The sequence below is a fragment of the Furipterus horrens genome, unplaced genomic scaffold (assembly GCF_987537825.1).
Source record: "Furipterus horrens unplaced genomic scaffold, mFurHor1.1.pri manual_scaffold_9, whole genome shotgun sequence".
NCBI lineage: Eukaryota > Metazoa > Chordata > Mammalia > Chiroptera > Furipteridae > Furipterus > Furipterus horrens.
Genome location: NW_028327179.1, coordinates 15,705,344 through 15,720,162, shown reverse-complemented (window position 1 = coordinate 15,720,162; position 14,819 = coordinate 15,705,344). Strand labels below are relative to the sequence as shown.

Sequence of the window (14,819 nt, the reverse complement as noted above, 5' to 3'; positions counted from 1 at the left end):
TTCTATACCTACCAATTTGTACTTCTTAATCCCTGCATATTTTCTCCCCTTCTCCCTCTTCCCCCTCCCAACTGATAACCCTCCAAATGATCTCCATATCTATGATTCTGTTCCTGTTCTGCTTGTTTGCTTAGTTTGTTTTTCAGATTCAATTGTTGATAGTTGTGAATTTATTGCCATTTTAATGTTCATAGTTTTGATCTTCTTTTTCTTAAATAAGTCCTTTTAACATTTCATGTAACAATGGTTTGGTGATGATGAACTCCTTTAGCTTTACCTTGTCTCGGAAACACTTAATCTGCCTTTCAATTCTAAATGATAGCTTTGCTGGATAGAGTAATCTACGTTGTAGGTCCTTGCTTTTCATCACCTTGAATACTTCTTGCCAGTCCCTTCTTGCCTGCCAAGTTTCTTTTGAGAAATCAGTTACCAGTGGACAGTCTTATGGGAACTCCTTTGTAGGTAACTATCTGCTTTTCTTTGCTGCCTTTGGGATCCTCTCTTTATTTTTAACCTTTGGCATTTTAATTATGATGTGTCTTGGTGTGGTCCTCTTTGCGTCCATCTTGTTTGGGATTCTCCGTGCTTCCTGGACTTGTATGTCTATTTCCTTCACCAAATTAGGGAAATTTTCTTTCATTATTTTTTCAGATAAATTTTCAATTTCTTACTCTTCCTCTTCTCCTTCTGGCACCCCTATGATTCAAATGTTGGTATGTTTGAGGTTGTCCCAGAGGCTCCTTAACTATCTTCACTTTTTGGATTACTTTCCTTCTTGCTATTCTGATTGAGTGTTTTTATTTCTTTCTTATGTTCCAATCCATTGATTTTATTCTTGGCTTCATCCACCCCACTGCTGATGCCCTGTAATTTTTTCTTTGTTTTGCTTAGTGTAACCTTCATTTCTGCCTGGGTCTTTTCCATGCTATTGATGTATCCAACGAATTCCTTGAGCATCCTAATAACCACTGTTTTGAACTCTGCATCTGTTAGATTGCTTATCCCCATTTTATTTAGTTCTTTTTCTGAACTTTTGTTCTGTGCTTTCATTTGGGCCATATTTCTCTGTCTCCTCATTTTCGCAGCCTTCCTGTGTTTGTTTCTGTGTATCAAGTACAGCTGTTTTGACCCCCCCCGCCCCCCCCCCCCCGTCTTAGCAGTATGGCTTGTAGAAAAGTGCACCTATAATTTGAATGGGGTGGGGTATTAGATAATCACCAGGGTGGGGCAATCCATGTGAATTAGGCTGATGGAGTCTCAGATATGGTGTCACCGCTTTGTGGCTGTGTGTGTGGGAGGGCTTGGAAAAGAGACAATGGCCACTGCCTGGCCTCTGAAGTTTTGTCTGGGAGGAGGCTGTCCCCTGGAACTCATCCTGATGGCAGACACTTCAGTTTCTCCCTGTATGCCTCTGTGCCCTTTCAGCTGCTGTCCCCGTGCTAGAGCCTGGAAGGAGTGAGTCTGCATAAGTCCTAAGTCTGTTAGGGCCCCTTAAGAGGAGACACCTAAGAATCCTGCAGTTTCTTCTGCCACCCTAACCTGCACTGGTTTTTACAGTACCCCAGCCTGCACTGGTTTTTACAGTCAGAGGTTATGGGGACTGATATTCCTGGCACCGGAACCCTGGGCTTGGTGGTCTGGTGTGGGGCTGGGATCCCTCGCTCCTGAGGTAACCCTCCCGATTTTTATCCACCATGTGTTGGTGTGGGATCACCCGTTCTGTGTCTCTGCATCTCTTCCCCTGCTACCCATCTGGATGAATGTGACTTCTTTAATTCCTTGATTGGTGGACTTCCATACAGCTTGATTTTCTGATGATTCTGGGTGATATCTGTTTTGTAGTTGTAATTTTTGCTGTGGTTGTGTGAAGAGGTGAGCTGTGTTTACCTACATCTCCATCTTGACTGTGACTGCTGAAAGCTTTATAGAAGTTTTGCACAACTTGACAACACATATGTTTCATGTTTGCTAAGTAGAAAATACATTGTAAATCAGAGGACAATTTTTTCCCTTCAGATTAACTTCGCAGCTATATCTGAAAGCTGAATAATGACTTAATGTTTTCATTTACCAAAATGAATAAGGAGAGGTCATATAATCAGAGTAAAGCCAGGTTTTGGCAATTTGAAAGACTAATGACAGATATCTGGGGGATACTTGGACATGTCAGAAGTCATTGAGTAAATGGTTTTCTTTAATCTTCCTAAACTGATAAAGAAACCTCAGGGACATAAAAATTGAGCTTTTAAAATGCTCCATGACTTGATGGGCTCTATTTATAAAACACTTGTTCTATTCTATTAGAGATAGCTATAAGCCCCGCAAATGACAAGTTAAATACTTAACTTTTAAAATTAAATAATAATTTATTAAATGATTCTTTTTATGCACCTAACTTACCATAGTTCAGTTTGTTTCTCCTGTATTAAAATAGGGTTAAAAAAAATAGTCGATCCACTTGATTTAGTGTTTGTTCATTTTGAGATATAAAAACAAAACACACTATTTACAACTAGAAAAGCTAAAGCAACAAGATGAATCTCAGATTCAAAATGCTCAAAATAAACTTTATGAGATGTCTCAAATTCTATCACATTTGCTGCCTTCTTTCATTAACTATAATATGGAAAAATAAATACTTACTGACGACGGTGCATTCCAAGTATCTTTTGAAATTCTTTCAATTCTTTTTCCAGTATCGGATATTCATATACATCATCTAGTACGTTTCTGTATATGGTCTGGGGGACAAAGAAGAATGTCAGTTGAATTGGTTGCACGCCCTTTTGGTAAGGATTTAGACTCATGTAACAGTTAACTGGCCAAGGGAAATTGGTGGAACTCTGGACAACGCAGGGGATTAACCCAGGTACCGATGAGACCCTGGGTGGGATTACACCTCTGAGCCCCTCACTCAGGCCGCATGGCTCTCTTGCAGTGCTTAGGGACTGTGGGCAGGAAAGGCTGGAAACTTAGAGATCTCTGGCTGGCTGCTGCAGATTTCCATGCCTATTCTATATTTAAGAAAATGAGGTCCACACAATCATCTGAGAGGGAGAAAAAAGTCAATGGAATTAACTTACCTCGTTGTTTTGAAATAACATTAGTTTAGTGAAAGAGTTGGTTAAAGAGTTTTAACTGGATGCCTAAATGATATCTGAATTTTGAACGCAAAGTGGTTTACTTCATGAGAGGCAGAGCAGTTTAGACACTTGTCTATTCTGAAATAGAACTCGTCCTTGTTCAGATTCTATTCCACCCCTTTGTGTTAACCTGTACAGCTAATATGGTTTTGGTGGCCAAAGGAATCTGACTGCCTACACACCATCTCCAGAGAATCATCTGTGTTGGAAACATGTTGTAGCCTATTATTGATTAGAAAAATATATCAGTTTATCTAATTCCAAATGTAAATCTAGGTTAGCCTCTACTTTACAAGTTATTATTAGTTAAAATTCTCAAAATATACCATATCCTGAAAGTTTCATAATGTATCTATTGTGAATATAGTTTTTAAATGATAATGTTTTATCCAAATATTATATATATGGAACTGGTTTCAAATTTATAATAAAGCTCAACATATTAAATACTATTAAGTTTTGAAGTATGTTTTATTTTACCTTCCTTAATTATTTCATCTGCAATCAAATTTCCCATGACTTTTATAAAATAACATTAAATTAGTGAATGTAAAATTTGCTCTCAATTTTTTCTTAATGAATTCTTTAAAACTTAAAATATTCTATCTACGTAAGGAATATCAGGCCTTAGAAGCCAAAATCATTTAATGCTTTGTTTGAATCACAACTTTGGATATTACAAAACATGAATGACTGCAACCTACAACTGAGATTTTTGAAATGCATAACTAAAAATAAAACCAGTCATCTGGCATCAAAGAATATCCGGAAGTTTTACATTACCTTTAAAAACATTTTTGAATGTTCATCTTCATGTAACCAGTCTTTGTACAGAGAAATCCACTGGGAAACAAGATGTAAGACCTTACGTTTCCGACAAGGAACATCTGAGTTTTCTTCTTTGCCTTGATACTTCTTAGCAGAATAGGTGCGAATGGTTAAGAAAGAATATTGCATTGTTGAAAATAAAAATATGAAAAAGATCCATTTATTCTTGTTAAATCATATTTTCTAAAGAATCTACAGGTATCTAAGCATGCAGGAAGAAAAGAATATGGTGTATATTAGAAAGAGCAACAATAAAGCCAGGAAAATGGTTTACATACACTTGGTGACAGACCATGAAGATAAAGGTCAGATGATCACATTGACAGCTTCTGACATGGTTCCAGTGGTGACACAGGTTAACGCCACCTCAAAAAGATACTAGGAGGCCCATTAATTTCAAGGGTGGCTCTAAGAGATCTGGCCACACTATACAGGCAGCCATTGTTTCCATAAAAGTTAGACGAGAGCTAGGTCAGATATCCTTTGATCCTCAGAAATTCAAATTCTGTAAAACCAGTTAGGTCTAACATAGCCCCAAATGAGCAGAGAGTTCTGAAGCATAATTTGTGACATTTTCCAAATGCCCACCCTTAGGAATTTACTTGAAAAAAAAAAGGGGGGGGTACTGGATAAATGTGCAAAAATGAATAAAAAGAACTGCTAATTTTCACTTTCACTGGAATTAAAAAACAGAAAATATGAATAACCTAAATAATTTAACCATTGAGGATAGTTAACAAAATTATTTACATATCCACTTAGTGGGCTATTCTGCAGCCATAAAACTGATGGTCCAGCAGTACATTTACTGACAGAATGTTCCCAATATATGGTTGAGCAGGAAAGTAAGAAAAGGATTCATTAGGATGATCCATTTCTATTAACTATGCTTATTTATATGAGTAATTCCATTACCTGGAAAGATATACTGACAATTAACAGTGGCTTCTCAAGGTAATGAGATTTCAGAGCACATGAATTGTTAATATACTTATAAGCATTTTCTAATTTGTATACAATAACCATGTGTTAACTATGTTGTTAAAATTATTAAAAATAACAGCCGCAAAGGCAACATGTTTAAAGCCTGAGGAATGAGACAGAAGCTTGGTGTTCTCTAAACCAACTTAGTGTTTTTCTCCCCAAAATTACTATTTCTGAGTATCTGGGACACCTTGAAAGGTCAACTAGGAAGAGGAAATATGATATAAAACACAGGTAAGCTTTGGGGTTGATGGGCAGGTTTCTATATTCCTTAATGCTCATATATAATTGCAAAAGAGGAACCGGTTCTATATCAGGCTTTGTAAATATTTTAAAAACATAATTCACTGTCTCCTGAACCTCCAAAAATACAAATGAGCTTCTAATTTCTTTAATTTCTATTGGCAAAATAAACTCAAACATGCGAAGACTGTTAAAATACTCATTTTTTTTTTCAGTTTTTCTCTTGAAAGTCAACATATAAAGATTTATCTTTCATTATTTCCACTCATGCAAATGCCTTTTTATTTTTTCCCTGTAACTATCACAGCTTGACTAATACAAAGAAAAAATATGGAAAATTAAGTAATACTAACAACTTCTTTTTTTTAGGTCAGCATATGTAGCTGAAGAGGTAAGCTTTTTATTATGGCTGCATATACCTCCTACAATTATGGGCTTGCAGGATAAAGCAATTTTTGGAACTAAAATTTCAACAACTCTTCTTCACTCTTAGTTACTACCACTTATTAGCTTAATCATGTTCTCTCCTCTACAAGATATATTTAAAAATATTTATTAATTTACATACATGTTATTCTGGTTTTCTGTATTGGGTATATTCAAATGTATATTCATACATTTTGCTCATGCTAAATTATAATGATTTATAAATTTAGCTGAGGGTAGGGAGTGAAACAGTGCAATACAGTGAATATTAGCCCACCTAGGGCTGAGAGCTTAAATAACACTCTTTATGATGATAAAAGCTTAAAGGTATGAAATTCTGTCTCAATAAAAACATCCACCTAAGATAGCCCAACAGCACAAAAGGCTCTAGTTTATAAATAATATTCAAAAATAATGGGAGAAAACAACAAAAACTAATTTGGGCTATTCCTTATAATGTTATAGTAGTAGGATATAAAAAGTATCTCCACTAAAATGTACATCAAACTATCTCAGATTAAATATGGTACCATATTTTTGTTTGTGGTTTGCATCATTTCACAAAAGGCAGAGGTTGCAAACATATCAAAGTAGTCACATAAAAAGACTTCTGGCTTAAATGTTCTGGATTTCATGGGTTTTGACAATCAGTAAAAAGAGTGCTAAGAATCTGAACTAAATTTTTGTATAAAATGTCTTAGTCAAAGACTCAAACATGTTTAGAGCCAAGTAAAGTTCGAGAGATTCCTCAGGGAAGTGCTATGAGGCATTAATTTACGCAATGGTAACCACAAATTATGTTGGGATTATATTTCACAATAGTCTGAAGGGATGTCATTTGCTATAAGACAAACTGTATTACTTAATGGATGGTAATTCCCTTGGAAAACTGTAGCATTCAAGTATAGAAGAAATTAGCTCATAAATATTTTTTTTTCAAAACATGCTTAAAGAAGGAGAAATTAAAAGCTTTGTAGTTATTGTTAAATTTCTTAGTAACACCTCACTGGGAAGCTTTGGAAGAAATATGATTTTGAAAGTTTCCAAATTCAAAACTATGTTTCAAGATGAGCTTTATGAACTGGTTCTAAAAAGCTTCAAGATACCAATAGTGGCCACACAATACAGGAGAGCACTAAAAAGTGATCACCGTTTCTAGTTTGTGTATTTTTAAAGAGAGATTATGCACTTTATGAATTTTAAAGTGTCGTTTTAAGCAATAAATGTTAAAGTGGGGGAGAAATGTAACAATTATTTAACAGGAAGGCAATCCGACCAAGACTGTTACCAGAGCTCAGTAAAAGGTAAATGCAAAAAGAAAATCCATCTTTCTAAAAATTTTCATGTGGGCTCTAATGGAATCTTCACTTTGGCTTAATAAAAACCTGACAGTTAACAGGCTACTTAAATGCTCCCAAAGCATCTACCTTAAACATTGGGAGGCAAGAAGCCCATTTGGAGAACTGAGCAAGTTTTCTTAGCTTGGCTTTTCTGGCCTTTCATCTCTTCTATTTAGTCTATAAATCATAAAGCTTCCTTAACTGGTCATTAACCTTCTAAGCACATCCATCATCCTAAGAGAGCATGCTTCTGAAGAGAAGACAGCTCACTCCAGGGGCAGTTTAGACCTCCCAGGTGGAGGAATGGTTGGTCTCCCTGGGACACGTGCCAGAAACATGATATCCCATACGTACACTTTCCTGCCCAAGTGGTCCGGCACTAACTGATTAATTGTCTTATAAGTTCATTTATTGCCAGTTCACTCAACCTCTTGACTCTGGGGCTCACCCAACAGGCCAAATTTGCCTTCAGATTTCTAAAGTCTAGAGACATAGGTATGAAGAAAACATACACAGTACAGTTTAGAACTTGAAAACAGCAGCTGCATTTCCAGTACCCACCCTGCGTCCAACCCCCCCCACCCCAAACCCCTCCCCCGGTCTAGTCTGTCTCATTTCATCTTTCACCTTGGCTATCATTGCATTAATATTGAACAGAGCCATATTCTACCGGGGGGTTGAGTACATGAAGAAAGGCAGTTAATTCCTAATGTGAGACATCTGCCTGCGAGGAAGGCGACAGCTTCCTGAAGTTAATGAAGGATATTGCCTCAGCAGCGCCTGGCACAAGTCATCAGTTGTCATGAAGACAGTGTACGTGAGAAGGAAGTCATCAAGGAGGGTCTCTGCAAAGACAGAAAAACAAACACAAGGGAAGCAAAGCAGTGATAAGAAGGGCAGCTGGTTATCCAGGCCCAGAACAGTGCAGGGCGGAAATATGATACAAGCTGGTAGGAGACGTCCGAGGAGGATTTTAGCCACAAAACACATTATTTATTAAAGTTAAGATTTTTTAAAACTCCGTACACAAAATGCCTCAAGTAATGAGATTTTTTTTTTGTTTTTTTTTATTGCAAGACTCTAAACATACTACTTTGGTCATCTTCCGCACCCCCCCCCCCCATCACCATTTATATTTGTGGGTAAAGATGTTATGGAAAACCAATGCATAAATCATGTGCTTTTAGAAATAAATTTTATAAGATTTCCAGTCCTACAGGGAATGAAGCCTGCGTATTTTAATAAAGTAAGGCTTTCTAAAGCCATTTACCTAAGTCTCGAGCAAGAACAATGGATAATAAAACTCGGAGGACACATATCAGGTTCCAAGGTCATTCACCTCTATCTCTCACATGTATCTGTAAGAAGTTGGGAGAGTGGTGAGTGATGTTGTTATTGCTGTGAAGAGAGACAGAGCTAAGTCCATGCTCCTTTCTAATTCCTCTTCTACCTCTTTAGCCACCAAGAACAGGTTCCATTTGTATTGCCTCTTTGCCTGGAGTGCTCTTTGAAAAGTCCAGCTTACATATAATATGGGACTGCTTATCTGGCAAATGCTGACCTCGAATATAACTTCCAAACTGACAGAAAAGATTATATGCAGAACACAAAGTAGAGCTTTTGCCGTAATAGTCTTTATCCAATCTCCTTGAGATTCATTTTACTATATGCCTGCATTTTCATATCTTTTATATTTATATTTGAAACAGTAATACGTTATAAGAATAGTGAGCCTGTTTTATACTCAAGAGCATTAATGCTCTCTATACACTATAAATGTGTAGAGAGGAAGAACTATTGAAGACTGGAAAGATTCCAGAATTTTTAGAAATAACCAGTAACATTCACTTTAAAAGGTGGTCAATGAAAAACAATAAGGCCGTGTTTAAGAACACAAAACTCTGATAAAAGAGGTTGTGGATGATGTCGGCAGTCCTCTATCAGCTGCAGGGGTTCATTTATTTCTATGGTTTGTTTATATTGCAGAATGTCAAGATAATCGTGATCCACACAGGTAAGTGGTTGCAAATCGTAATGTTTAACAACAGCAACACGGGAATTAAGGGAATTTTTTTCTAAGGTATTTGTTTATTTTAGATTCATAATAATATTCCTTCTTGAAAAATAAGTTTGACAAGTGGCATCTAAAATGTAAAATAAGCCTAAGCTTAAAATAACGTTGTATCACACTGCAACATGTGAACAGTTGCTGGTCTAACTTACTGTTACTTTATGGCAAAAGCAAGTTCTCAGGCAGATGTGCCGGGCCTTGCTCAGCATCAGTTAGGTCCAGTACAAGGGAACTGTGGGGATGAGAGTGGACACACACAGCCTACATTCACAGAAGGCCTAGGGGCCCTCTGCCAGAGGCTCTGCTACAAACGTTTAAATCTGTGCACGAAAAGGCAGGAGAAGCTTTATTCAAAGATCTGCTCCCAAATTCGTGAACCTGGCAGCAAAAATTGATCACTGAGTGTGAGGTGGGAGGGAGCAGTGGGAGAAAGAGTGGGACAACTGTAATAGAAAAGCAATAAATAAATTGAGAAAAAATTGATCACTGGTCACTCTAATAAAAAAATTAGAATATGTATTCAAGACTTTGTTTCTTTCATTAAGGTTTTTAAATAGTGTAAATTAAAATCAAAGAATGGCATAATATCTGAATTCTTGGGATATTTGGGATACAATTGGAACGCTATTACCATGGAATGCTATTGAACACTCATATTCAAAAATCATAACACTTTTCTCTACTAAATATAATTGATGAAAATCCTCGGCTTCTCTGGTTTGATTAGAAATAGAATTTTTTTACATTCACTCTCAGATACGGGCAGCAAAGACCAGAGAGTGGCCTAGACTCTGCTTTGGATTAAAGTCCTTATAGACTGGAGCCAACAACAGACAGAAACCACTGGGTGATGGGGCTGAGAACCTTACACATCCAGCATTTAAATGCATGATGTGACATTCAGGGTCAGACTCTTGGGGGTGTCCATACACTTAGCTAGTTTAACGAGGCTGAAACGATTCTCTAATCAAGATTTACTCCGTTAGCAGCTGCGATGAAAAGAACACCATTGACTTTGACATAACCAGTCATTCCATTCTGGAACAGCCTTAGACAATGAACTGAGTGACTAGTTGGATAGCAAGTGGCAAAACAATCTGGCCTTTGGTTCAATTAATCAGCTCACATATGACAATATTTTGCTCAGGGCTTTGACCCCAAAATGTTATTTTCCCCAAAGTTACTACAATATTTAATATTCAAAGCATTTACCTAATTAGCTGCCATAGAAATATTAAATAAAAACAATAATGCTACATAAAAAAATCTCCAGCTAAAATCCAAATGAATAGAATAGCTAAAAATCCTAATGAACAGAACAGATTCCCAATACTCCTAACTCAGATCTTTTTGTATTTAACTACCATATTGTTCTGAACATTTTCTCTATATAAAGAGCTTTCCTTTATTCTTTTTCAACACTGCTTTTTTTTTTGCTGTACCTGAAAGTACTTGAGTGATATTATCAAAATGACACACTTCAAATAAAAGTACATTTTATAATAGCCATGCTTCAAAAAAGCTGTCCCATTGGTATTTAAAGATATTTTTAGAACCACAATGGCTGTATAAGTGATCCCCTGAAGACTATTAGAAAACAATAGCCATTTAGAAAGGCTAGCAAATCCATTGGCATCCACATTAAAACACCATAATCATCTATTATATTATACAGTGCTTAATTAATAGTAATTTAAGACTAGGCAGAAAAGCACCTTTGTGTATAAAAGTATCTTTCATTTAGACAAATTCATAGTTGCCATGTGCACTAAAATTTTAATAAAAAGATGTATTCATTTTGATTTTGAACTCTGTGAATACCTAGGTATCAATATACAAAAAAGTTATCTTTGAAATTCTATTCATTAAGTCAATCACTAAATCTAATTCCAAGTTCTTGGCTCATCACTGGCAAAACTATTCAGGCATTCTTTGGGAAGAGCCCCACCTACCCCCCTGAAAAAGAATATTTTTTTGTGGTAGTTTTTTTAAAATACAGAAAGTACTCTTGCAGTCTAAAAATGACATGCTGATGATAATCAAAACTGGAAGGCAAATACCATTACAGTTTCAGGTACTATGTAACTTGAAATAAAATACATGAATGTGCCATCAAAACCTGGAGCCTCGATAGAAAGGGCCCTAAAACTCATGTCTGTTATTAGCCACAGTGCTTTTAATACAGAACTTTTCCTATCATCTGTTGCTGTTTTAATTTTAAGGCATAAGAATTGGATATTTTTATTCGGCTTTATTTGAATGTATTTTTCTTTTACGTATAAATTAAAATATTTTCTCATTCTCATTTCGAGTGTATCAAGCACCAATAATTAATCCCCATTTGATTTTTGAAAAACACAAGTGTTTCCAGAGCCTCCTAGACTTGTGTCATGGTGGAACAGTAATTGGTTTGGTACAGATCCTTTTTAGGATTCTATTATTATATATAAATGTAATCAAATTAGAGGGACTGAGCTAAAGGTTTCCAAAAGCTCTAAGCTTAATGCTTTCTTTTTTTTGGTAAAAAAAGAAAAATCCACAAAAAGATACCCTGAAGTGTAGAAATCACAAGACGTATAGGGTTACTTAGGAGCAATTAGAGAAATCTACTTCAGTTATTTTTCAACACTCATAACCAAAATGCACTGCACTAATGAAACCAGTCACCTGTTCAAGTGAATTACCCAGAGAGCAAATGAAAAGAATTTTGACAGACAACTGCTGTACTGTAGTCATTTAATCTAAGTAAGGTAATGTGAATATTCAACATTTCTGTACCAACTCACATTCCCTAAAGTACTGTTAGCAGTTTTGTTCCATCTGTATTCCTATCTCAGATGCAATGGAATTTAAGGCACTCTAAAACATGTTCTACTGAACCTTATTTCATGGAGCCAAGAAAAGCCTTGTACTTGAAAGGGCCCATTTCTGGCCCTGGAATGTTCCAACATAGCATTATTTTTTGAGAAGAGTGCCAAAATGTACCATGTAATTTGATTAAGCACACACAAAAATTTTAATGTTCATGTTTAAATCACAGCTTCACCATTAAAAGCTATGCTTTTCTCTCAGTGTATTTTATATTTCTGAAGGTAATATTAATGACCTCCAATGCAACTATTCACCACAGCTTTTAAATTCACTCAATTCCTGCATATTTTTACAATTTCACTAGAGTATTGCTTAGCCATTCTAAAAGTACCAAATCTTATTTTTCTATACTGGTTTCACAAGAAATGCTTATTATTTAATGCTGTTTCTACATCAAACTTTAAAAGTCACCCCTTTAATGACAGGAACTTACTACAGACAGGGGTTAGGTGACACTCTTCAAATAACTGAATTCATTTTCATTTTAACTTGTAAAATTTGGTTTTGGAATCCTATCATTCCTTCTTTAGGAATACAACAGGTATTATGTTCCTAGCCATGTTACATTCCACACGCTGTCTTTTTAAAATGCCAAGAAGGATCACAAAGTAATCAACACAGTGCTTGCCTACCTTCTTCACACAGAGGGTCATTTTTGCAGGTCACCCCAGCACTAGAGAGGTGACAGGCACTAAGACCCAGCACAACTCAGCTGCTCCCAGCGTCCAGGCACAATTATAATTATAACCCATTTGTGGCTCAGGCATGTGTCTGCCATGCCTGCTGTGAAGCTCAGAAAACAGTGTAAAGAATCAAAAGGAACCAGAGAGTTGCATTTCCACCTGGGTAGCCTGAGATGTATTATTTACCCTTGCTGGGCCTTGATTGAGTCACCTGCAAAATGGCTGTCATATCCACACCGAGCAGAATTGTAGTCAGGATTGCACAGTGTATCGAAAGCATCTGGCAGAGAATCTGGCTTATGACAGGCACTCAATAAAAACAACTTGCTCTTTATTTCCATAAAATGACATTTAGATCCTGTCCCAATTCTTAAGTGCCTCCAATCAACCAACAAAAACTGACTTATTGGGAACTAATAGGAGACATTTATTGAGGTCAGGGGCTGAGACAGGAAAGCACAGGAGTGGGCCATGGCTTCAAGCTCATGATTGGATAGGGAGGTGAGCCATGTATTCCCACAAAATGAACTAAGACAGACAATATTTTAACTGGGCCGCACTAACCATAAATGTCACAGGGGATGAAGGAAAGATGCCAACAAGCCAGGGAAGGTTTTACCAAGCAGGTGGCATGTGAGAGGACCCCTGAACTTTCAAGAAGAATCAGTAGAGGAAGAGGTGAGTTAAATGTGAGCAGAGGAGTGTATGTGAGTGTATCCGCAGCTGAGTTATAACAAACATATGACCTTCAGGCCTTGTTTAATCCTTAAAGATGTTTTTTTGTTAGATGATGATATTCAGAATTCAGAAGATCTCACAAACCAGGGTCATATCTTATACGTTAACCATGGTTTAGAGCTGGGTTGATCTTTTTGTGCAGGGTGCATGCTCCAGTTTATGACAGATCTGCACTGGCTGGCTTCACTTGTTCATATTAACGACCTATGGACGTGTGCATTTTTAAACCTTGGTCCACCGTACAACTGTGAATCAGTTATGGAAGAGATCATAGGGTATAACTAAAAAGTAAAGCTAGAAAAGTAGGTTGGAGTCAATTTCTAGAGGGATGTTGAGCACCAGACTAAGAATGCTGGGACTCCTTCTATAGGAAGGGGAGTGAATGGAGATTCTCAAGGTGAGGAGTGACAAGAAACACAGATTATGCTTGCTGCATCAGGGAGGTCAGACTGGATAAAGAATAAGGGGACAGAGGAAGCATTTACTTTTAAACACCTTGAGTTTGAGTTCCCTAGGTTTAAGTAAAGCCACTGGGAAAAATCATCAAAGACGAGAGTTTTCTAAAGAGGGCTGGATAACTATATGAGCTACTGTAGAAAGAAGATGGCTAGGGACAACAGGAATTCTCAGATATAATCCTGGAAAGAGCTAAGCAGGGGTCTGAGGGTTGAGCTGGGGTGTATGTTCATACCTGGGCAATAGTAAAAGAAAGATGATTCAGGAAGGGGAAAGAGAAGAAAAAGAGTAATAGAAGAACTGGGAGACCAAAATGTAATAAAAGTTAACAAGAAAGAAAGATTGGAAAAGAGAGAAGATTTTAGGTGTCAGAAGAAGTGGTTGGAAGGAGGTTCATGAGTCTGGGCATTCAAAGACCGCTGGATTTGGTGTGTGAATGGTCCCTGGTCTGATGGCTTTAGAGAGATACCCGTTGGTAATTGGTAGAAGCAAGCTCTAGTTAGACTAAAAGGAACTAAGGATATTCTGATAATCTGCTCTCACACCATCTATCACCCTGTTTTCCCTCCAAGACTCTTACTGCAGCCGTAGAGCTTACTGAGTAGTAACAGCGGTTGCATGGCTTATTGATTAGTAACAGCACTGCTCTCACAAATGAGCCAGGAGGAAAAACGTCTTCATGATCAATGCAAGTATCGTTTTACTTAACAGTATAGATTAGAATGTGGGAATTGTCACGAGTATGTAGCCTTCCATACCAATCTGTCAGCATCTACCAACAAAAATTAATGTCCAGTTGTGAGTTTCACTCTGGGTTGCTCCATCTCGTACGATTAACATCACATAAAGCACTCTTATGATATAAACTGTGTTCCGAAGGGCTTGTCAATTAAACATTCTAAAATGTCACGCAATAAATAAAAAGTAATTTAAACACTAAAACTTAAATTAGAAGTACCACTCTATATCACAGTTTTGAATGTTAATTTTTTCCCTGATCATTGTGAATCATTAGCACTGAATTTCAGACAAGTAG

At 36.8% G+C, this 14,819-nt stretch overlaps 1 protein-coding gene across 2 annotated transcripts in view; it reads right to left on the bottom strand.

Moving 5' to 3' along the window:
• Positions 1 to 14,819, bottom strand: part of RAPGEF5 (Rap guanine nucleotide exchange factor 5) — a 206,058-nt gene that overhangs the window by 33,759 nt on the left and 157,480 nt on the right. For both annotated transcript variants that reach the window (XM_090287121.1, XM_090287120.1), the window contains exons 12-14: positions 7,731 to 7,809; positions 3,927 to 4,071; positions 2,644 to 2,741 (exon numbers count right to left, since the gene is read on the bottom strand). In XM_090287121.1, the coding sequence (XP_090143247.1) occupies positions 2,644 to 2,741; positions 3,927 to 4,071; positions 7,731 to 7,809 (322 nt within the window). The remainder of the gene's footprint in view (positions 1 to 2,643; positions 2,742 to 3,926; positions 4,072 to 7,730; positions 7,810 to 14,819) is intronic.